This window comes from Ranitomeya imitator, chromosome 2, assembly GCF_032444005.1.
Source record: "Ranitomeya imitator isolate aRanImi1 chromosome 2, aRanImi1.pri, whole genome shotgun sequence".
In the NCBI taxonomy this organism is placed as follows: Eukaryota; Metazoa; Chordata; class Amphibia; order Anura; family Dendrobatidae; genus Ranitomeya; species Ranitomeya imitator.
This window is the reverse complement of record NC_091283.1, coordinates 298,629,207-298,652,949: the sequence shown is the minus strand read 5'-3', so window position 1 is coordinate 298,652,949 and position 23,743 is coordinate 298,629,207. Positions and strand designations below refer to the sequence as shown.

Sequence of the window (23,743 nt, the reverse complement as noted above, 5' to 3'; positions counted from 1 at the left end):
TGCCTCTGATGTCCATGCTCCAGATCTTGTTCGTGCCTTTCATGTGGCTCATCCTGGTCGGCCTGGGGGCTCTGGTGAGGGTTCGGTGACCCCTCCTCAAGGGGGGGGGGGGTACTGTTGTGAATTCTGTGGCTAAATTCACTCCTGTGGTCACAAGTGGTACTGCAGCTTCTGGGCTTCCTCCCTCAGGTGTTCTGGTGAGCTCGTTGGCTGCCTTGTTATTTAACTCCACCTGATTCTGTCTTCCTTGCTCCTTGTCAATGTTCCAGTGTTGGATCTGAGCTTCTGGATCTTTCCTGTGGCCTGCTGCTCTACTTAGATAAGTGCTTCTTTGCTTTTGTTGCTGTTTTTTCTGTCCAGCTTGTCTATTCGTTTTTGCTGGAAGCTCTGAGACGCAAAGGGTGTACCGCCGTGCCGTTAGTTCGGCACGGTGGGTCTTTTTGCCCCCTTTGCGTGGTTTTTTGCTTTAGGGTTTTTTGTAGACTGCAAAGTTCTTTTTGCTATCCTCGCTCTATCTAGAATATCGGGCCTCACTTTGCTGAATCTATTTCATCCCTACGTTTTGTCTTTTCATCTTGCTAACAGTCATTATATGTGGGGGGCTGCCTTTTCCTTTGGGGTATTTCTCTGAGGCAAGTCAGGCTTGTATTTCTATCTTCAGGCTAGTCAGTTCCTCAGGCTGTGCCGAGTTGCATAGGTAGTGTCAGGCGCAATCCACAGCTGCCTTTAGTTGTGTTTAGGATAGGTTCAGGTATTGCGGTCTACAGAGATTCCACGTCTCAGCGCTCGTTCTATTGTTTTTGGGTTATTCTCAGATCACTGTATGTGCTCTGATTACTGGCACACTGTGTTACTGGATTGCCGTCATAACAGTGGTCGTTTTGGGGTTGCCATGGCTACAGGTCCACAACCCAGTATTGGATTGGAAATCAATGTCTGTGTCCAGCTGGGGTTGTCAAGGGGTACATGGTGATGTTCCATTGCTGTCAATTTCATCTTTCACTCCTTCTGAAGTCCCTGAGTTTTTGTCGGATTACCGGGATGTATTTGATGAGCCCAAATCCGGTGCCCTACCTCCTCATAGGGATTGTGATTGTGCTATTAATTTGATTCCTGGTAGTAAGTTTCCTAAGGGTCGACTGTTCAATTTATCTGTGCCAGAACACGCCGCTATGCGGAGTTATATAAAGGAGTATTTGGAGAAAGGGCATATTGACCCGTCGTCATCACCGTTGGGAGCAGGGTTCTTTTTTGTGGCCAAGAAGGATGGTTCTTTGAGACCTTGTGTTGATTACCGCCTTCTTAATAAGATCACGGTCAAATTTCAGTACCCTTTGCCGCTACTGTCTGATTTGTTTGCTCGGATTAAGGGGGCTAGTTGGTTCACCAAGATAGATCTTCGAGGGGCGTATAATCTTGTGCGTATTAAACAGGGCGATGAATGGAAAACAGCATTTAATAAGCCCGAGGGCCATTTTGAGTACCTGGTGATGCCATTCGGGCTTTCTAATGCTCCATCTGTGTTTCAGTCCTTTATACATGACATCTTCCGAAAGTACCTGGATAGATTCATGATTGTATATTTGGATGATATTTTGGTCTTTTCGGATGATTGGGAGTCTCATGTGAAGCAGGTCAGAATGGTGTTCCAGGTTCTTCGTGCGAATTCCTTGTTTGTGAAGAGGTCTAAATGTCTCTTTGGGGTTCAGAAGGTTTCATTTTTGGGTTTCATTTTTTCCCCTTCTACTATCGAGATGGACCCTGTTAAAGTTCAGGCCATTTATGATTGGACTCAGCCTACATCTGTGAAGAGCCTGCAGAAGTTCCTGGGCTTTGCTAATTTTTACCGTCGCTTCATCGCTAATTTTTCTAGTGCTGTTAAACCATTGACTGATTTGACCAAGAAAGGTGCTGATGTGGTCAATTGGTCCTCTGCGGCCGTTGAGGCTTTTCAGGAGTTGAAGCGTCGTTTTTCTACTGCCCCTGTGTTGTGTCAGCCAGATGTTTCGCTCCCGTTTCAGGTCGAGGTTGATGCTTCTGAGATTGGAGCAGGGGCTGTTTTGTCTCAAAGAAGTTCTGATGGCTCGGTGATGAAACCATGTGCTTTCTTTTCTAGAAAGTTCTCGCCTGCTGAGCGCAATTATGATGTTGGCAATCGAGAGTTGTTGGCTATGAAGTGGGCATTCGAGGAGTGGCGACATTGGCTTGAAGGAGCCAAGCATCGCGTGGTGGTTTTGACGGATCACAAGAATTTGACTTATCTCGAGTCTGCCAAACGGTTGAATCCTAGACAGGCTCGATGGTCGCTGCTTTTCTCCCGTTTCGATTTTGTGGTTTCATACCTTCCGGGCTCTAAGAATGTGAAGGCTGATGCCCTTTCAAGGAGCTTTGTGCCTGACTCTCCGGATGTTCCTGAGCCGGCTGGTATTCTCAAAGAGGGGGTAATTTTGTCTGCCATCTCCCCTGATTTGCGGCGGGTGCTGCAGAAGTTTCAGGCTGATAGACCTGACCGTTGTCCAGCGGAGAAACTGTTTGTCCCTGATAGATGGACTAGTAGAGTTATCTCTGAGGTTCATTGTTCGGTGTTAGCTGGTCATCCTGGAATCTTTGGTACCAGAGATTTGGTGGCTAGATCCTTTTGGTGGCCTTCCTTGTCACGGGATGTGCGTTCTTTTGTGCAGTCCTGTGGGATTTGTGCTCGGGCTAAGCCCTGCTGTTCTCGTGCCAGTGGGTTGCTTTTGCCCTTGTCGGTCCCGAAGAGGCCCTGGACGCATATTTCCATGGATTTTATTTCAGATCTCCCTGTCTCTCAAAGGATGTCGGTCATCTGGGTGGTTTGTGATCGCTTCTCTAAGATGGTCCATTTGGTACCCTTGTCTAAATTGCCTTCCTCCTCCGATTTGGTGCCATTATTTTTCCAGCACGTGGTTCGTTTGCATGGCATTCCGGAGAACATCGTCTCGGACAGAGGTTCCCAGTTTGTTTCGAGGTTTTGGCAGTCCTTTTGTGCTACGATGGACATTGATTTGTCTTTTTCTTCGGCTTTCCATCCTCAGACAAATGGCCAAACCGAACGAACCAATCAGACTTTGGAAACATATCTGAGATGCTTTGTTTCTGCTGATCAGGATGATTGGGTGTCCTTCTTGCCTTTGGCTGAGTTCGCCCTTAATAATCGGGCCAGCTCGGCTACTTTGGTTTCGCCTTTTTTCTGTTATTCTGGTTTCTATCCTCGTTTTTCTTCAGGGCAGGTTGAGCCTTCGGACTGTACTGGTGTAGATTCTGTGGTGAACAGGTTGCAGCAAATTTGGACTCACGTAGTGGACAATTTGACATTGTCCCAGGAGAAGGCTCAACGTTTCGCTAACCGCCGTCGCTGTGTTGGTCCCCGACTTCGTGTTGGGGATTTGGTTTGGTTGTCGTCTCGTTATGTTCCTATGAAGGTTTCCTCTCCTAAGTTTAAGCCTCGTTTCATTGGCCCTGATAAGATTTCTGAAGTTCTCAATCCTGTGTCATTTCGTTTGGCCCTTCCAGCTTCTTTTGCCATCCATAATGTGTTCCATAGGTCGTTGTTGCGGAGATATGTGGCGCGTATGGTTCCCTCCGTTGACCCTCCTGCCCCGATGTTGGTCGAGGGGGAGTTGGAGTATGTGGCGGAGAAAATTTTAGATTCTCGTATTTCGAGACGGAAACTCCAGTACCTGGACAAGTGGAAGGGTTATGGTCAGGAAGATAATTCTTGGGTTGTTGCCTCTGATGTTCATGCTGCCGATCTGGTTCGTGCCTTTCATTTGGCTTGTCCTGATCGGCCTGGGGGTTCTGGTGAGGGTTCGGTGACCCCTCCTCAATGGGGGGGTACTGTTGTGAATTCTGTTATCGAACTCCCTCCTGTGGTCATGAATGGTACTTCGGCCAGTTCTGTCCATGGACTCCCTCTGGTGGCTGTGAGTGGAGCTGCTGGTTCTGAGGTTCCTTCCACAGGTGACCTAGTTTATTCTTAGGCTGGCTTCTCTATTTAACTCCACTCAGATCATTACTCCATGCCAGCTGTCAATGTTCTTGTACTGGTTCAGTTCGCTCTTGGATCTTTCTGGTGACCTGTCTATTCCAGCAAGAAGCTAAGTCCCTGATTGTTATTTTCTGTTCAATGTTTTCTTGTCCAGCTAGCTTTCGTGATTTTGCCTTGCTAGCTGGAAGCTCTGGGATGCAGAGTGGCACCTCCGCACCGTGAGTCGGTGCGGGGGTCTTTTTGCACACTCTGCGTGGTCTTTTGTAGTTTTTTGTGCTGACCGCAAAGATACCTTTCCTATCCTCTGTCTGTTTAGTTAGTCTGGCCTCTCTTTGCTAAAACCTGTTTCATTTCTGTGTTTGTGACTTTCATCTTAACTCACAGTTAATATTTGTGGGGGGCTGCCTTTTCCTTTGGGGAATTTCTCTGAGGCAAGGTAGGCTTTATTTTCTATCTCTAGGGCTAGCTAGTTCTTTGGCTGTGACGAGGCGTCTAGGCAGAGTCAGGTACGCTCCACGGCTATTTCTAGTGGGTGTGATAGGATTAGGGGTTGCGGTCAGCAGAGTTCCCACTTCCCAGAGCTTGTCCTGTATCGGTTTAACCATCAGGTCATTTCGGGTGCTCCTAACCACCAGGTCCATAACACCTCTCCCCTCTGTACCAGTCAGTCACTGTAAATTTGTTCACTGTAAACGATATCTATAACTCTGTATGTAATTAATGGTGCTATATAAATAAATAATAATATGACCGCCACAAAATGACAACGTGGGCTATGGTGGTCTGTATCACATTTCGCAGCAGAAAAAAAGCATAGTTACTTACCGATAACAATATTTCTCAGAGCCCATGACAGCACCATGGAGAGAGGGGATCCGCCCTTCAGGGACACAAACCTACAGATAAAAGGGCGGTACCTCTCCCTCACATCAGTTTTTTTCCAGGGCATCAGAGGACCTCCAGGTTAATGACAATAGAAATATATATACATTATAATACTGCTTATTAGAAGAAACACCGTGCCTATACAACAACACACTATCAACAGTAAAACTTGCTCACCACATGCGTGATGGGAGTGAATAAGCGGGTGCTGTCATGGGCTCTGAGAAATATCGTCATCGGTAAGTAACTATGCTTTTCTCAGTCCCCCATAACCGCCCCACGGAGAGAATTATAGAGATTTGTAGTTTTAGGGAGGGACCACAGCCTGAAGAATGCTTCTTCCGAAGGTAAAGTCAGACGCGGAGGCTAGGTCTAGGCGATAAGTGTTTAAAAAAAAAAAAAAAGGTTGAAGGTGATGACCATATGGCCGCTTTACAGACTTGTTCTATTGATACCTCAGACCTCTCTGCCCATGAGGTTGCCATGGCCCTTGTGGAATGAGCTTTCAAGCCCTCTGGAACAATATTCCTGCTGGATGAGTAGGCCAAGGCTATCACATCTCTTATCCACCTTGCTAAGGTACTTTTGGATGCCTTGAGTCCCTTTCTAGGCCCTAGAAAAACTCAAAGTGAGAACCTTCCTTCCTACAACTCTGGGTGAACTTTAGGTCTGCAAATTGAGATTCTTGTTTGGCTATTATCCTAAGTCATATGACAAGGCTCATTAAAGGGTCAACATTGACTTGTAGGATTGCTACTTCCAATAGGTGGCACTACAGTTCTTGTTCTCTTCCTCTCTGAAGAGACAACTTGCATAATTAGCATATTTCCCAGAGGATCATTGCAGCTTAGTCTCCTCATCTCAGCATTCTTAGCATGTCAATCTCCGCAAGGAGAAACAATACTTCTTGACTTCTCGGATAACGTCTAAGGTGTGAAATTTTTCCTCTTCCCTATTCCTAGGATCTGAGCAAAAGGAAGGAAGGACTACCTCTTGAGACCTATGGAACCAAGATGCCACCTTTGGTAGATAGGCCGGGTCAGGCTTTAGGATAACTCTATCATCTAAAATTTTCGTAAAAGGAGGACCCGCAGATAGGGCATGAATATCGCTTACTCTGTGTGCCGATGTTAGAGCTACCAGGACGGTTTTAAAGGATAAGATCTTGAGCGGGGCTGCATCTATGGGCTCGAATGGGGGACCTGTTATCGCGGATAGTACCAGATTTAGGTCCCAAGATGGTAGCTTTCAACTAACTATTGGTCTGGATCTTGCTGCGGCTTTAATGAACCGTGTTATCCATGGGTTACCTGCAATGTCATGATTATACAGTGCCCCTAAAGCTGCGACCTGTACCTTTAGAGTACTGACTGCCAGGCCTCCTTCTAGTCCCTTCTGTAGGAATTCAGTAATTGGGACCCCAACCTGTACTCTTACCCTGGAGGTGGACAGGAATTTTTGTCCAGACTTTACCGTAAGCCTTTGTAGTATCATAGAATGTTAGAGTTAGAAGGGACCTCCTGGGTCATCTGATCCAACCCCCTGCTCAAAGCAGGATTCACTAAATCATCCCATGTCTGCCCAGCCTCTGTTTGAAGGCTTCCATTGAAGGAGAACTCACTACCTCTCGCGGCAGCCTGTTCCACTCATTGATCACCCTTACTGTCAAAAGGTTTTTTTCTATAGTTTGTAAGCTTGCGAGCAGGGCCCTCACTCCTCCTGGTATCTGTTTTGAACTGTATTTCTGTTATGCTGTAATGTCTATTGTCTGTACAAGTCCCCTCTATAATTTGTAAAGCGCTGCGGAATATGTTGGCGCTATATAAATAAAAAATTATTATTATTATTTCTAATATCTAATCTGTGTCTCCTCCCATTCAGTTTCATCCCATTGCTTCTAGTCTTTCTTGTGCAAATGAGAATAAAGATGATCCTTCTACAATGTGACAGCCCTTGAGATATTTGTAGACATCTATTAAGTCTCCTCTCATTCATCTTTTTTGCAAGCTAAACATTCCCAAATCCTGGAAACATTCCTCATAGGACATGGTCTGCAGACCGGTCACCATTCTGGTCGCTCTTCTCTGAACTTGCTCCAGGTTGTTGATGTCTTTTTTAAAATGTGGTGCCCAAAACTGGACACTATTCCAGATGAGGTCTGACCAAAGAGGAGTAGAGGGCAATAATGACTTCACGTGATCTAGACTGTATGCTTCTGTTAATACATCCCAGGATTGTAGACAAAAATAGACTTACTGGTGGAGATGATGGACTCTGGGTCAACGACACCCTGCACGGTATGTTCACGGTGTATAGAGGTGCTCACTGAGAAACACATGCGAAGTTATCCAAAAATAAGAAAAAACAGCCGCACAATTCTAATATTCCATGGAAAAAAAAAACCTATGTCCTTTGTTTCATTTTCACAATATGGACAAGGTTACTAAGGAGGGACGTTGACAGGACATGCAGAAAGACAGAAAAAGACCACGGACCCGTTGAAGCGTGCAATACGCAAAACGGCCATAATCCTTTTCTGTTTTTCTGCATGTCCTGTCAACGTCCCTCCTTTGTAACCTTGTCCATATTGTGCAAATGAAATAAAGGACATAGATTTTTTTTTTCCACGGAAGATTAGAGTTCTGCGGCTGTTTTTTCTTATTTTTGGATAATATCCCAGAATTGTATTTGCCCTTTTTGCTGCTGCATCACACTGTCAACTCATGTTCAGTCTGTGATCTATTAGTATACCCAAGTCTTTTTCACATGTGCTGTTGCTTAGCCCTATTCCTCCCATTCTGTATATGCTTTTTTCATTTTTATTTCCCAGATGTAGTACTTTGCATTTTTCCCTGTTAAAAATCATTCTGTTAGTTGCTGCCCACTGCTCCAGTTTATTTATATCTTTTTGAATTCTCTCTCTCTCTTCTCGAGTATTAGCTATCCCTCCTAGCTTTGTGTCATCAGCAAATTTAATCAGTTTACCCTCAATTCCTTCATCTAAATCACTGATAAAGATGTTGTACAATACAGGGCCCAAGATACAGCCCTGTGGTACCCCACTTGAGACATTCTTCCAACTGGATGTGCAGCCATTTACGACCACTCTTTGGGTCCGATCACTAAGCCAGTTATGAATCCACCTAACAGTTGCCTTGTCCATTCCATACTTAGTCATTTTTTCAATCAAGATTGTGTGAGATACTTTGTCAAATGCTTTGCTGAAGTCAAGATATATTATATCTACAGCATTTCCCTGAGCCACCTAGTCAGTGATTCTGTCATAGAAGGAAATTAAGCTACCCCCTGAATGTGTAATGCAGAAAGGGACTGAAGGTTTTCCTCCGTGAATCTGAGCATCCCAGCGGAGGTGTCCATCAGATCTTGGTACCTGGGTTCCCCCTGATGGTTTATAGAAGACACCATTACTTGATTGTCCGAGAATATGCGGACATGATGTCCTTGCAGAAAAGGTAGAAATGTTGACAGAGCGTGACCTACAGCCCTGAGTTCTTTCTGGTTCAAGGAAGCTCCTAGTTCCTGGCTCCCCCACTCTCCCTGAGTAACCCGTGGGGCTTGCATCGGTAGTAATTATGTGGGTCACTCTTGTTACCCAAGGGATCCCTCTGGATAGGTTGTTGATATCCTTCCACCACAGTAGGGAATGAATAGAAGAAGAATTTAAAGTTATGTGACCCTCTAAGTGACCTTTTAGTGCTCGCTGATTTTCCAATATATCCCATTGGAGATCCCTTGTGTGTAGTTGTGCCCACTGGACTGCCGGTAGACAGGCAGAAAGGGATCCCAGTAGTGACATGGCTTCCCTCAGTGTCATGGAGGGGTTCCGTAAGGCTTTTGTAACTACATGGATAATTTTCTCTTTTTTGTGAACTGGGAGGCGACTCTCTTGTTTTTGGGAGTCCAACGGAATTTTTGTACTCTGCTGGGCTCTAGCCTTGATTTCTTCAAATTTAGAAGCCAGCCAAGGTTCCCTAGGGTTCTCATTACTCTGTCCCTCTGCTCTCTGCATTGTTGGGCGAAGTCGCTCGCTATTAAAAAAAAGTCCAAATAGGGAATTATAAGAATGTCCTGCTCCCTCAGATGCGCCATCATTTCTGCTATCAGCTTTGAGAATACGCGGGGGGCTATAGATATTCCGAAGGGAAGGGCCCTGTATTGGAATTCCCTTATTTCTTCTCATATGGGAACTGCTATTCTGAGGAATTTCCAGGACTGTTCGTGCATAGGGACGTGATAGTACGTGTCGCTAAGATCCAAGACGGTCATAAAACAGTTTGGGAATAGTATTTTGATGGAGTTTATTGATTCCATCTTGAATCTTTGATCTTTGAAGTATCCATTCAGTTTCTGTAAGTTTATTATTGTCCGATAAGTGCCATCTGGTTTTGAGACTAGAAATAATGGGGAGTAGAAAACCTTTCCCATCTCTTGAGGAAGGACTTCCTGAAGAACTGATTTTTCTACCAGGTTCATGACCTCACTTTCGAAGGCCTTTTGTTCCCGTATAGAAGATCTTAGGTGAGTCATCACGTAATTTTGAGGGGGGAGAGAGTAAAAGTCTATCCGCATGCCTGACCTGATTAGATTTAAGATCCAAGGGCTGTTAGAGATTTTTTCCCAGGCCAGAAGGAAAGGGGTTAATTTTCCCCCAACCTTGGGGAAACTTTCACTTTGAGGATTTTTTGTCTTGGGAAGAATTGCCAATGAGGAACCCTCTTTTTTTCTTCTCCTCCTCATCCCATCTGTTTTGCTCTCTCGGGGGTTTTTTTTATGAAAAAACTTTTTGCTCCGAAAGGACTATTTAAATGACACAGGTCCTAGGTTCAGGAATCCCTTTTTCTTATTCCTGGCTTTTTGGAGGATATCATCTAGTGTTTCTCCAAATAAATATTGACCCTCAGATGGGATCGAGTATAATTTAAGTTTTGTTAAGTCCCTTGGCCAACATATAAGCTATAAAGCTCTCCGGTCTGCATTTGAGAGGGCTGCGGATTTGGATGTTAATCGGACAGAGTCAGCCGACGAATCTGCCAGAAAGGCCGCTGCACCTCTTATCATGGGAATGGATTCTAAGATTTTATTCCTAGGTGCCCCTTCCCTCAGTTGTTTCTCCAGCTGATCCACCCATATCAATAGGGATCTGGAGGTACATGTTGCCGCTATAGCTGGCCTAAGGTTTCCCTCTGCTGACTCCCAAGCACCTTTAAGAAAGGTATCGGCTTTTTTGTCCAAGGGGTCTTTAGGTCTACCCATGTCCTCGAAGGGGAGGGCAAATTTCTTAGAGGCTTTAGCAACAGCAACGTCCAGTTTAGGGGCCTTGTCCCAAGTTGTGGATGCTTCCTCTTCAAAGGGATATTTCCTTTTAAGGGAAGGTACCAAAGAATTCTTCCTATCTGGCCTCCCCCATTCTTTTTTAATTAAGGCCTGGATATTCTCATTGCGTGGAAACACCCTGCGTTTCTTTTGGCCCAATCCTCCAAACATAATATCTGGGACAGTTTTATTAGGACGAGGGTCCATCACCCCCATAGTGGATCTAACTGCCTTTACTAGCATGTCTACCTCATCCAGGGGAAAACAATGCTGCCCCCATTCCCTCATCCGAGGATGAGGAGGGGTCTGACATATCCGAGTCTATTTCCCCCAAAGAAGAGGGGTCAGATTGGAGGGAAATTACAGTATCCCTTTTTTAAGCTTTATTCCCTTGTTTTGGGGATGAACGGGCACTCTGGACCTCTGATCTGATTACAGATCTAAGTTACGAAGCAAAATCCGGTGTTTCCTCACAAAGTATTTGTTGTGTATAAGAGTCGCAGAGCTTCTTGTTCCAGGATTCCGGCAACGCTCTGTTACAGGTGGGACAACTCCTGTTTTTCATTTTCCCCGGTCTCTTCCTTCCCTAATAAGGGGAAGATAAGGAGCCCACATTACAATGGTGAACTATCTTGAAGGTGGATGCGGTCGCAGGTACCGGTTCTGGAGGAGGGATAGGATCCTGTAGGGGATCATCCACGGAAGGTGACTTGCTCATCACAGCAGATCTGCTGCGCTGCGTAGAGTGGCTACTGGACCGGCTTTTTCCCTCGATCCTTCTGCCCATCTGTCTGTGGCGGCGGTGCTGCTGCTGCCTAGACTGTGGCTGCTGCTGATCGCTGTCCTCCATTTTAAGAGGGACTACCTTCAGCCAGGAATATTCTATTGCAGCAGTTTTTATATCTGCCACGCGTGTGACGTCACTTCCAGTCACCTCCTGCACCGTGTTACTTGGGGAGCGTCTCTGCGCATGTGTCCGCCCGGGGACCCGGAAGGAGTACTCAGTTTCTAGATCGGCGGACATCTTGCTCTACCTGCATCCTCTGGCACCGTTCTCATGTGCCTCTGACCGGACCCTGGTAGCCCCTGCCTCCTCTACGGAGCGGCAGCCCCCGTTTCCCCTGCTCACCCCACAGACAAGTCGGTCCTAGCGGAGGCGGCTTCGGGGACTACACCAGCCATGGCAGGGGCCTCCCCGCTGCCAATACCTGGTCTGGCGGGCCCCAGATCTTCGGCTCCTGCCTCTTCTTCCCAGGTACCGCACACTGAAAGTTTACCCATCAGGGACAGGAAACCAACTGATGCGAGGGAGAGGTACCGCAATTTTATCTGTAGGTTTCCTGTCCCTGAAGGGCGGATCCCCTCTCTCCGTGGTGCTGTCATGGGGGACTGAGAAATTATATATTTTTTTAATGTGCATGAGCTATGGACACTGTTAAATTTCACCGCCACTAAATAACAAGGTGAGATATGGCATTGTGAATCAGGCTAGCAACTGCCCCCCTAAAATATTTCTTTATACACAACTGCTCAAATCAAAGAACAATGTCAACACAGCACTAAATGACAAAGTGGGATATGACATTCTGTTTCACATTTAGCTAGTGAAAAAAAATAAGATTTAGAATGCTATACTCGTATTTCTGATCACGAATCCGAATGTGCCATATTCATGTTGAATTTGTTTGGTGATCGTTTTCCAAACAAATTAGCTCATGCATAGTTACTACTCACCTGTGTAGTCATATGTAAGAATCTTCTTTTTACACCGCCCATCATCCCTCACATATGTCTCTGTAATATCAACCTGGGTTAGATCTTCACCCTAAAACAAATATTGTAAAAGTCATAGAAGAAGAAGTCACATCTATAATAAGCTTTAATCCTGCCATCTCCACTGTTCTCACTACACATATAATACTGGTAGATAAAACAATACTGAGCACCAGACCTTCACAGCTGTCTACACATCATAGGAGAGATCTCATGACACCTTCTCTCCATCTACCTGATGCTCCTGAGGAACATTGGGATCTTCTTCTTTACAGTCCTGTGGAAGAAGAGGATGGGGACATCTCTCTGGTGTTGTCCTCCTACTGGATAGATCTGGAGGAAACACATACAGGGACTGAATTCATTCCTTACATACAGATAATTATAGGCCGTGTGTATTTAGTCCTGTCTATTACCTAGTGATGTGAGGGGCTGGGGAACCTCCATCATGACATCCTTGTATACATCTTTGTGTCCTTCTAAATACTCCCACTCATCCATGGAGAAATAGACTGAGATATCCTGACACCTTATAGGAACCTGACACATACAATGATACCATCATCCCCCAATCCCTTCATAACGTTACTGTACAATGTCCCAGCATTCCCAGCAGTGTCACCTCTCCAGTCAGCAGCTCAATCATCTTGTAGATGAGTTCTAGTATCTTCTGGTCATTGATGTCCTCATGCATCAGGGGGTGAGATGGAGGCCCTTTGATTGGGCTCAAAGGTCTTCCCCATCCATCTGACACAGGGTCCTGATAGCGTCCACTAGTGGTCTTCTTCACTACTGTGTAATCCTGGTTATGGAGAAACACATTAATAAATCTCACTGCAGACCTTTCCAGACTCCTCACCTCTCCAGTTCTGTCCATCTGTTATTCCCATAGATAAGAATAATGTAACATGCTGTCATCAGAATCTCTCACCTCTCCAGTGAGCCAGAATAGGATCTCTAGGGTGAGGTGTAATATTCTCTCTGCCATCTTGTATCTGTCCATATCTCTCCTTGATGGATAGTTAGATGTCCACTGAGAGGATTTTATATTGTAGAGATCTGAATGAGAAGATGAGCAGATTGAGCATTATAAAGAATTCAGTGTAATAATACAATTACTGGAGATAATAAGGGGAAACATATCTGGAGTTAGAAGGTGTAGATGTTGTACTCTCTAGTCTTCTATAGACTCAAAGAAACTAAATTGCTAAGACATCTCCACCATGCTCCCAATCACTAGCTATGCTACTCACTGCTTAGGCAACTGATTGGCTATAGGAATCCCGAGTTCATTGGGAATGGCCAGGAAATACAGAGATTGGCAGGGACTCAAGCAGCAAAGGTGTTTTTATTACTTTACAGTAGTTTTCTTCTTTCCATCTACTAATAAAACCTATATATTTTAGGCCACAGACAACAAGCAGTTTCTTCCTCGGAGTCGGCAGCTGAATACGTTCTTCATAGACTCATCTTCCATAATGCTAATTGTCGTCTCATTTACAGACATTGGAATCAGCATTAGCAATACTGCAGGAGATATTTATTACACATGACATGAGAAATAACTACTTCATGATGAGGACAACATCTTCTTTTACTGCGGCTCTAGAAACATATTTTGCCAGAGTGTGACGCTAGTCACTACTCACAGACAGGCTATGAGGCAGAAGAGTCAGATGTTCCGGGGTCAATACCGAGAGAGTAGGTAGATAACCAAGGGAAAAGACAAAGGCATAAATCAGGCCACAGTCCAGGGTCAATAACAAGAGTGTCACAATGTATGTAGCGACCCAAGGGGAGGGGGGGGGGGTTCGGTCAGCGGATGGCACGACACACAACGGGATGGTAAAGGGGTGAGGAAGGGAAATGAGGACTGGTTACCTCCTGCTCAAACCTGAGCCTGACCCTGCACTCCCCAACACCCTAAGTGGGTCCTTCCCCCCACCGATGTCGGGAACCTCATTCCTCGCTGTCACCTTACACTGTCCTGTCTAGCACACTGGCCGGCAAGGGCGCTAGCCTCCCCACTGCAGATAGTACAACACAGGGGACAGTGACAAACATGAGACTGACAGGGGTAATAACACAACTTAGCTTTACAATTTCCTCTGCTGCAAAGCACCGCACAGCAGAATAAAGGCACCAGGATCCTGAACTCACAAAACCAGCTGATACACCTAAGCAGCCAGGAAGCTTCTTACTCCAGGCTTGGTCACTGTAGATTGCTCTATCTCCGACAGTCAGGTAATGGATCAGGTGACCATTTAAAGGACAGAGGGAGTGGTCATCACCCACATCAGCTGACCTAGCACCTCTGCAGTTACAGCAAATTGCCAGCGAGGGAAAACTGACATTCACCCCCGCTGGTCCTGAAAGGAAAAACCTACATTTAAAACAGAGTGGAACCAGAGCTGCCACGAATCCAAAAATGGATCATGACAGTACCCCCTCTTTCAATGAGGGGCCCCTGGACCTTCAACATCGGAAATGACGTACAGTGAGGACACCTCGATCCACCAGAGTTCACCTCTGCAGTCACCTGAACCTCAGGTTTATGCCAAACGCAGGCCAGTGAAGATGGCAATAACGTAGGCTCCGGAAGCACCACAAATCTCCAGAGCACTGATCTGTAGAATACGTTGTGTATATGCATTTCTGGGGGTAACTCCAGCTGTAAAGTCCCCATGCTGGGAATAGCCAATACTCGATATGGTCCGATCACCCTAGAACTCCAGGTCCCAGAAGCATACTTCCACCTGATGTTTTTGGTGCACACCCACACGTATTCATTCACACACAGGTCTGGATCTGAATGTTTATTTCCACGCATACATTTGCCAAGAGATGGTGAACTCTTTGACCAACCGACAGCAGAGCCATCCCCCTGTGTCGCCAAACTCTTACCCTCACTACATACAGAGGGAACCACCATCCTCCCCTGACCCCTCCTCCTAAAAGGATTCCGAGACTCAGGGTTTACTTGTGGTTAGAGTTGAGTCTTGCCCATACTCCCTGGCAGCATCTCTGCTCTGCCTCCGGAGAAGAAGGGGTAGGTTTAAGGAGGACGTCAGATATCGTAGCTCCCAGGCATCAGTCCTTGCACAACTCGTCCCAGCTGACTACTTTCCGGGACCGCCAATTTATGACCGGGTTGTGTTTCTTCAACCAAGGGAGGCCTAAGATGATGGGAGTTGGCCTACTTTCCAAGATATAGCATGACAGGGACTCTTCGTGATAAGTCCCTATATGCAGGTTAATATTATCTACAACTTGGGTTACCCTCCCCTGGCTAAGTGGTACAGAGTCAATTGCCTGAACGCTTAGGGGTCTTGCCAGCATCTTACTCAACAGACCATGTGTCTGGACAAAGCGAGAGTTCACCAAATTGACTCCTGCTCCAATATCCATAAGCACAGGAACTGTCTCAGTAACCCCGCCAACTACCACTTCAACATGAATGGTACACTGAGACATAAAGATGGAGGAAATATACACACCCTGGTTGCCTCCCTCCACACAACCAGGGGGACTCGGCTTATGAGATGGAGAACATACTTTGGCAAGAGCTGGGCAGACATTGATGTTGTGACCCGTAAGTCCACAGTAGAAACATGCCCCCACACCACAGTGAAACCGCAGGCAACCCAGTTCAGTTTGAGAAGATACTGCTCCCACCTGCATAGGTTTGTCCATCTGCACCGGTGTGTCCTCCTCCCCAGAAGGAACAACATGCGGAAGATTCAGTGTATGTTTCTCCCTGAGGAATCTATCCACCTGGATGGCAAGGTCCATGGCGGCCTTCAACAACCCAGGAGTAGCATACTGCACCAGAGTATCCTGCAGCCTAAGTGACAGACCCTGACAAAAATGACTCCTAAGTGCAGTGTCAGTGGCCCTCCTCCTAAACTCTGAGTAGTACTCTTCAGCTGGCCGGCCCCCTGGCTTGATCTTCGGAGTCTAGACTCAGTAATGGAGACGCCATCAAGTTCCCCATACACCAGCACCAATGCTGCAAAAAACTTGCCCACTAACCGCCGAGATGGTGAATCGGTCAGCAGGGAGAAGGCCCAGGATTGGGGATCACCCTTGAATAGGAAGGCTATAATCCCCACACGCTGTTCCTCACTGCCCGAAGAACGAGGGCAGGGTCTGAAATATAACATACAGGCCTCTTGAAAAAACAAAAATATATCTCTCCCTCCAGAGAACCTGTCAAGGAGCGATATCGTGGGTTCTGGTAGAGCCTGCACATGAGTCGAGACCCAGAACCCTTGATACCTGCTGAAGCTACTGCACCACCTGACACCCCACAGCTCCTTATCCTCCTCAGTGAGAGTCTGGATCAGCTGGGTAAAAGCCTATGATTAAGCCATTGGTTCACTTAAAAAAAAAAGTATTGGTTGTTGATAATGTCATGATATATATATAGCAACCCAACGGTAGGAGGGAGGACTAGTCACCTCCTTCTCAAACATGAGCCTGACCTTGCACTCCTCTAACGTCCAAAGTGGGTCATTCTCCCCACCGGTAATAACTCAACTTAGCTTTACAATTTCCTCTGCTGCAAAGCACCACACAGAATAAAAGCACCAGGAACAGCATAGCAATCATTCACTGAGCAGAGAAATCGTGACAGTACCCCCTCTTCTATGGAGGCCACCGGACCCCCAGGTTTCCCAGGAAAACTATGATGGAAGGCCCTAACCAGACAATTGGCATTGACAACTCGAGCAGGGACCCAAGATCTCTCTTTGCAAGTATTCCGGGTTGCCAAGTCACCTTGTGAATAATTTTGGCCTTTGTTAAGATGGAGTTTGCTGTTTTTGTCTGCCCTACGTCCTGTTCGTTTGTTTAAAACCTGGGTCAAGTGTCAGCCTCTTTGCTGGAGTATTCTGCTTCCGTTTCCCCTTCAGCTCAGCTGCTTGTTCTATTGTGCTTCTACCCGTGGCTCTGGACATTCTCTGCCTATGTAAGCTACACTCTCAGTCTGTTGGCTTTGGAACTTAACCCTTGGTTCACTCCTCCTGGTAAGAACTCTGTTTTGGAACTATGTTGCTGGACTGTGTTTTTGCTACTTAATCTTTCATTTACTCCCCCCGGTGGGAGTTACTGGAATTTACACCAGTATATTACTTTAATGTGAACTTGTTCTGGACTTACCCGTGTTTATGCCACACCTGGGATTAACCTGAGGTCTTGTTCTCGACTTCCCTGTGCTTACTACATACCTGGATTTGACTCTTTCTGCACCAACAGTGTTTTGGATATGCACCACGTCACCTGTCACACTCACCTTGCCGAGGACTCTGCCCTAAGAACTCTTCCGATTTGCTGTATATGGTTAAGGGACTTGTTTCATTGCGGTTTATCAGTATATTGTTTTGGGTGTTATTGCTGTGGTACAAATACACTATTTTCACTAAAGAAACCCGTCTCTGTCTGTTCATTGCCCAACGCTACCAGAATCCTAGAGTTCCTAAAATAGTATTACACTCTTCCGTAACCTCTCCAATGAATGAGGAACTGAGGGAATTACGGACTTTCCGGGAATCAACAATCCTTTGAACTTCAAACTCAAAACTGTCATTGACAGAAACCCATGGAGATGGAGATGAAGAAGCCAAAACGGAAGGGATAAACATTTTCAGCAGTGATTTATGAAAACATTTGGAATGCAAAAAGATGGAGGGAGTTTTAATGTGAAAGCCACTGGGTTAACAACCTCCAAAATCTCATATGGACTAATAAACTTAGGACCCAACTTGACTGATGGCACTTTCAATTTAATATTTTTGGAAAAAAGCCAGACCTTATCATCAACCTTGAATATGGGACCCCCTGAATGTTTCGTATTGGCCTTCTGCTTCTGGCAACACTGGGCCACCTCAATATTCCTCTAAGCCTCTCTCCAGACATCCCCCAGTTTTTGTATAGCAATCTCTACTCCCGGACAATCAGAAATCATCCTCGAGAATTCACCAAAATAAGGATGAAAACCATAATTACAAAAAAAGGCGAGGTTCCAGTAGACTGGTTAACCCGACTGTTAAAGGCGAATTCAGAAAGAGGTAAGAATGAGGACCAGTCCTCCTGCTGAGTCGTAACAAAACACCTTAGAATTTGCTTCAATGACCATTAGTTTGAGGATGGTAAGCAGTGGAAAACGACAGGTCAATCCCCAATCTCTTACAAAATGCTCTCCAGAATTGAGAGACAAACTGCACCCCCTATCAGATACAATGTCCAAAGGAATGCCATGCAATCAAACCACATGATTGCTGAATAACCAGGAAAGCATCTCAGCATTAGGCAAACCTGATAACGGAACAAAGTGAGCTTGTTTACTGAATCGGTCAATCACTACCCAAATAACGGGTTTCCCGATATACAAAGGCAAATTAGTGATGAAATCCATGGGCAAATGAGTCCACAGTCTTTCTGGAATAGGCAATGGAGCCAATTCCTCAGCTGGCTGGTTATGACAAACTTTAGCGTGTGCACAAACCTCACAAGCGGATAATGTCGTTAAGCACAGATGGCCACCAAAACAATCTACATATAGCTTTCTGTGCAACCGTGACCCTCAAGGTGACCAGTCAAGATAGAATAATGAATCTCTTGCAACAGACAATCTGAGATACACAAGCACAATAATTTTGCTCCAGGAGTACCGGAAGGAGCCAAAGACTGCACTTGGCCACTCTCAGCTTCTAATTCTGAGGATACCATAGAAATTACTATACCCTGAGGAAGAATGGAGGAAGGCTTTTCTGGAGGTGAAATTGAATTGAAGCTGCGTGACAAAGCGTCAGCCCTAACATTCTTTTTTTTTTTTATCAAATTTTTATTAATTAATAAATACAAAACATCAGACTAAGTCAATTTGTCAAAAGTGAACAAGTACAGATCAAAATATAATAATAATCTTTATTTTTATATAGCGCTAACATATTCCGCAGCGCTTTACACACATTATCATTACTGTCCCCGATGGGGCTCACAATCTGAATTCCCTATCAGTAGGTCTTTGGAATGTGGTAGGAAACCGGAGTACCCGGAGGAAACCCACGCAAGCACGGAGAGAACATATAAACTCTTTGCAGATGTTGTCCTTGTTTGAACCCAGGACTCCAGCGCTGTAAGGCTGCTGTGCTAACCATTGAGCCACCGTGCTGCCCCAAATATCTCCCTACACCTCCCCCACACCCCTATTAATGTACACAAACAGCATTTTAACAGTAATATACTTTAATATAACACAGATTTTCTGGGTTCATCATCTCTCCACCCAGGATTTCCACAATATTTCAAAAGTATTACATTTTTTACTTTTGGCATAAATACATTTTTCTATTCCTACAATAATGTCAGACTGTCTATAAAATTCCCGCACCGTCGGCGATTCTTTATTTATCCAGTATTTAGCGATCAGTTTTCTTGCAATATATAATAACCTGGCTATTACCAGCTTATGACAATTAAGTAGCCGGATCTCCTCCACGTATCCCAAAATACACACCACAGGATCCCTCTCAATTCTACAGTTATATACCCTTCCAATTGCAGCACCCACTTCCAACCAAAAGGTATTCAGTTTTGGACATTGCCATAGCATACGTAGAATCCCTGCCCCCTCAGCCTGACACCTAGGATATTCCGAAGTCTGTTTCAAACCAGCTTTGTACAATCTGTCTGGCGTCCTATACACTCTATGGAGTACCTTTATTTGTGAAAGTCTGTCCGGCTCACTTAGTGACAGTTTGGGTATATATTAAAATATTTCCTCCCATTTATCCTCCTCTATTCTTCCCACCTCTACTTCCCATTTCTCTTTTGCTTTGATTGGGTAACTTTATAAGAAGGTATACAGTGGGTCCCTGTAAATATTTGACACAACTCCTCTTGTCCCCCCTTTTACACATACATATTCCACAAGGATATCTGTCTGGACCGACATATTAAACCATCCTACTCTGTGCCATGTAAGCATGATGAAACTGTCTATACTGAAACCTACAGACCTCCGGTAACCCATAGGTCTCCTGTAATTTCTCAAAAGCTAACAGACCTTGCCCATCCCATACCTGGCTAATGTAATGTATTCCCAATCTCTTTCAAGTTTTAAAGTCCCCCAATTTATCAAACTCTGGTAAATTATCATTCTGCAATATCGGGGAGAAATTATTCAAGTGCTCCACATCCCTAATCCTCAGCCTTGCAGCGCTGGACTCTTGGGTTCAAACCCCCCCCCCCCCCCCCCAAGGACAACATCTGCAAAGAGTTTGTATGTTCTCTGTGTGTTTGCGTGGGTTCCCTCCGGGTACTCCAGTTTTCTCACACATTCCAAAGACATACTGATAGGGAATTTAGATTGTGAGCCCTAACGGGGACAGCGATGATAATGTGTGCAAAACTGTAAAGTGCTGCGGAATATGTTAGCGCTATATAAAAATAAAGATTACTATTATTATTAGTAAGTCAACCCAAACTTCCTAAAATTATGTGCTTCAAAACCCTGAACCACTGGATCCCTGCCCAAAATATAAACCTAAATCTACTTACTCCAACCCCTCATATGTTGACCCTGCGCAGCTAAATAATAAATCCAAGGGTTCGGAAGTGCCAGTCCCCCCCATCCTTAGGCCTCTGCAGCATTTCCAGTCGAAGCCTCGACTGTTTTTTCCCCCAAACAAGAGCTCTAAAAATAGAACTGATGGTTCAAAACTACCTTTTGGATAACCATACAGGGGTATTGTGCAACACATACAGTAATTGGGGCATCAGAATAATCTTGATCAGATTTATTCTCCCCACCACTGAGAGACATAGTCTACCCCATGCCCCTATTTTATTCCTAAATTTACCTAACAGCGGGATTAAATTCAGATCTATGTAGCTTGAGAGCGGAGGTGACACCCGAATACCCAAATATTTAAACTGTTGAACCACAGCTAGCCTACTTCCCTCCCCCGTTAGCAGGAGCTCATCCTCCTTACCATCCACTGCCAGAATATTGGATTTCTCCCAATTGATTACTAGGCCCGATAGATTCCCGAACAACTTAAGGATATTCATCACTCCCAACAATGACTCTCCAGAATCTTCCAAAAAAGGCAGCATGTTATCCGCACAAAGAGCTATTTTCTCCTCTATCATTCCATATCTGAACCCTTTGACCGAGGCTGCATTACTGATTGTCTGTGCCAGGGGTTCCACAGCCAGTGCAAAAAGTAGCGGCAACAGTGGTCAACGCTGTCTGGTCCGTCTGTGAAGACTAAAGCTGTCAGACAATTGCCCATTAACCTTAATCCTAGCAGTCGGGAATGTATACAGTAACTGTACCCATGATATAAAAGTTGGCCCAAACCCAAAACTCCTAAAGACTACCCAAAGATAGTCCCATTCAACACTATTAAACGCTTTACGCGCATCCAACGACACCACCACCCTACAACCCCTGTTGTCTGACGGTAGCTGCAGATTCAAAAATAGTCTACGCAGATTTATCGCATAAAGCTAGACTGATCAGGATGAACAAGGTCCTGAACCACACTTGTTAATCAGTTAGCTAGAATCTTAGCAAGCACCTTAACATCCGCCGGAAGCAACGAAATGGGCCTATAGGATTCTGCCAGTTCTGGATCCTTACCCTCCTTTAGAATAAGCACCACCTCCTCCCTCATGGACATCGGTAATTCCCCTTCCTTAAGTGCTTATAAATTTTGCCCGGAGACCATCCGCCCCAGGGGCCTTATTATTCGAAATTGACATGATAGTGGTCTCAATCTCCTCTTCCGTTATGGGCTCCTCCAACCTATTTCTATCACTATCCTTGATGCTAGGAAGTTTCGCCCTAAAAAGAAAATCCTTTATATTTTCTGAATAAGCCTCCAACCCAGATGTATACAACTGCTTATAGAATTCCCACAAAATGCCTTCTGTAGTTCCCAACACTACCCCTTCTCCATCTTTAGTTTGTACACATATGAGGAGTCTTTCTGTGCCGCCGACACCACCGAGAGTAAATGACACACTCTTTCCCCATCTTCATAAAATTGTGCTTTCTGGAAAGCTCTCCTTCTCTCCGCATTTTTCAAATGTGACTTATTAACTACTTCCTGGGCTCCCCTAAGCCTTTTTATCATGTTCTACTTATGGGTCTGTCACTATGTCCATTTCTGCCCTCTCCAACGCCTCTATAACTGCCCTATCTTAGCCCTAACATTCTTAGACCCCAGCCTGAACGTGAAGAAAAAATTGAATCTAGAAAAAAAACAAGGACCACCTGGTCTGTCTAGGAGTTAAACGTTTAGCAGATTCAATATAAGCTAAATTTTTATGATCAGTCACAACCATTACCTGATGAGTAGCTCCCTCCAAAAAATGCCTCCACTCCTCAAACGCAAACTTGACAGCAAGCAGTTCACGATTTACAACATCATAGTTTCCCTCAGCAGATGAAAATTTCCTGGGAAAAAAAACACATGGCCTTAGGTTTGTCAGGGTTTTAGGACCTTGAGACAAAACAGCTCCCACCCCAGCCTCCGAGGCACCCACCTCTATGATTAACGGTTTCTGAAGATCAGGTTGAATCAAAAATGGAGCAGACATGAAGCACTCTTTAAGGGCTCCAACTCACTTGTGCAAGACTCGGATGAGTCTCGCACGGCAATACCCGGCACTGCACCTGGCACAGAGGAGCAGAGTGTGCGGCTGCATGTATTCCTAAGCGGCCACACGCTCCGATCTGAGTGCCGGCAGCAGCACCGGGTTTTAACATGCGAGACTCATCCGAGTCTCGCGCAAGTGAGTAGGAGCCCTGAGTCTATTAAAGACCTCAATCGCATCTGAGAACCAAACCTTTAGATCCACCCCTTACATGTGAGATCAGTAAGAGGTTTAACGATCTGTGAAAAACCCTAATACATTTTCTATAATAATTGGTGAATCCTAAAAAAAGCTGTAGTGCTTTAAGATCGTGAGGTTGAACCCAATCAATTATAGCTTGCACCTTCCCAGGATCATCTTAAACCCTCCAGCTGATATGATTAACCGCAGAAATGATATTTCCTGAACACAGAAAGTATGTTTTTCTAATTTAGCAAACAAAGAATTTTTACTGAGTCTTTGTAAAGCATAACAAACATGCTCATAGTGCGAATCCAGATCAGATGAAAAAATTACCACAATAAACCATCCAATGATATCAGAAAAAATGTAATTTCGCGGCCCCATACTGGCTAAATTTTCAGGACCCCCTTGAGACTCCGCCCAGGCTCCACCCCAGCCCCGACTCCACCCCTTGATCTGTCCACAGTCCCACCTCTCTCTTTTGGAAAAACTCCACTTCTCACCAATCACACATTGAGGGTATGTGTCCACTTTCAGGACGGCCGGCGGTATCGCCGGAGCGGCTTAGCCGCTCTGCGGTAAGCCCTGCCCCCTTTCTGGGACGCGATGATGCCGGATGTGTTCACAGCACACATCCGGCATCATCGCTCCCCACCATAGGGCCCTGTGCTATATCTTGCGGCGACGCAGCGTCACCGCAAGATATACGGACATGCTGCGATCTGAAAAGACGCGCAGCATGTCCGGAGTCGCAGGGCCGCCGCGTCCGTGTTACCACGCATAGTGGAGACGGGATTTCATTAAATCCCCTCCAATATGCTGTAACATCTGGACGCTGCGTGTCTGACGCTGCGGCTCTATGCAGCGTCAGACACGCAGCGTTTCCTGCAC

General features: G+C 45.4%; 1 protein-coding gene across 2 annotated transcripts in view; it reads right to left on the bottom strand.

The window, feature by feature from the left end:
* The window catches only part of LOC138663327 (oocyte zinc finger protein XlCOF8.4-like), a 45,391-nt gene extending 22,920 nt beyond the window's left edge, over window positions 1-22,471 (bottom strand). For both annotated transcript variants that reach the window (XM_069749506.1, XM_069749508.1), the window contains exons 1-6: window positions 22,361-22,471; window positions 12,933-13,060; window positions 12,624-12,803; window positions 12,418-12,541; window positions 12,237-12,334; window positions 11,963-12,053 (exon numbers count right to left, since the gene is read on the bottom strand). In XM_069749506.1, the coding sequence (XP_069605607.1) occupies window positions 11,963-12,053; window positions 12,237-12,334; window positions 12,418-12,541; window positions 12,624-12,803; window positions 12,933-13,004 (565 nt within the window). In that variant the 5' untranslated portion in view covers window positions 13,005-13,060; window positions 22,361-22,471. The remainder of the gene's footprint in view (window positions 1-11,962; window positions 12,054-12,236; window positions 12,335-12,417; window positions 12,542-12,623; window positions 12,804-12,932; window positions 13,061-22,360) is intronic.
* Window positions 22,472-23,743: the final 1,272 nt, after the last annotated feature.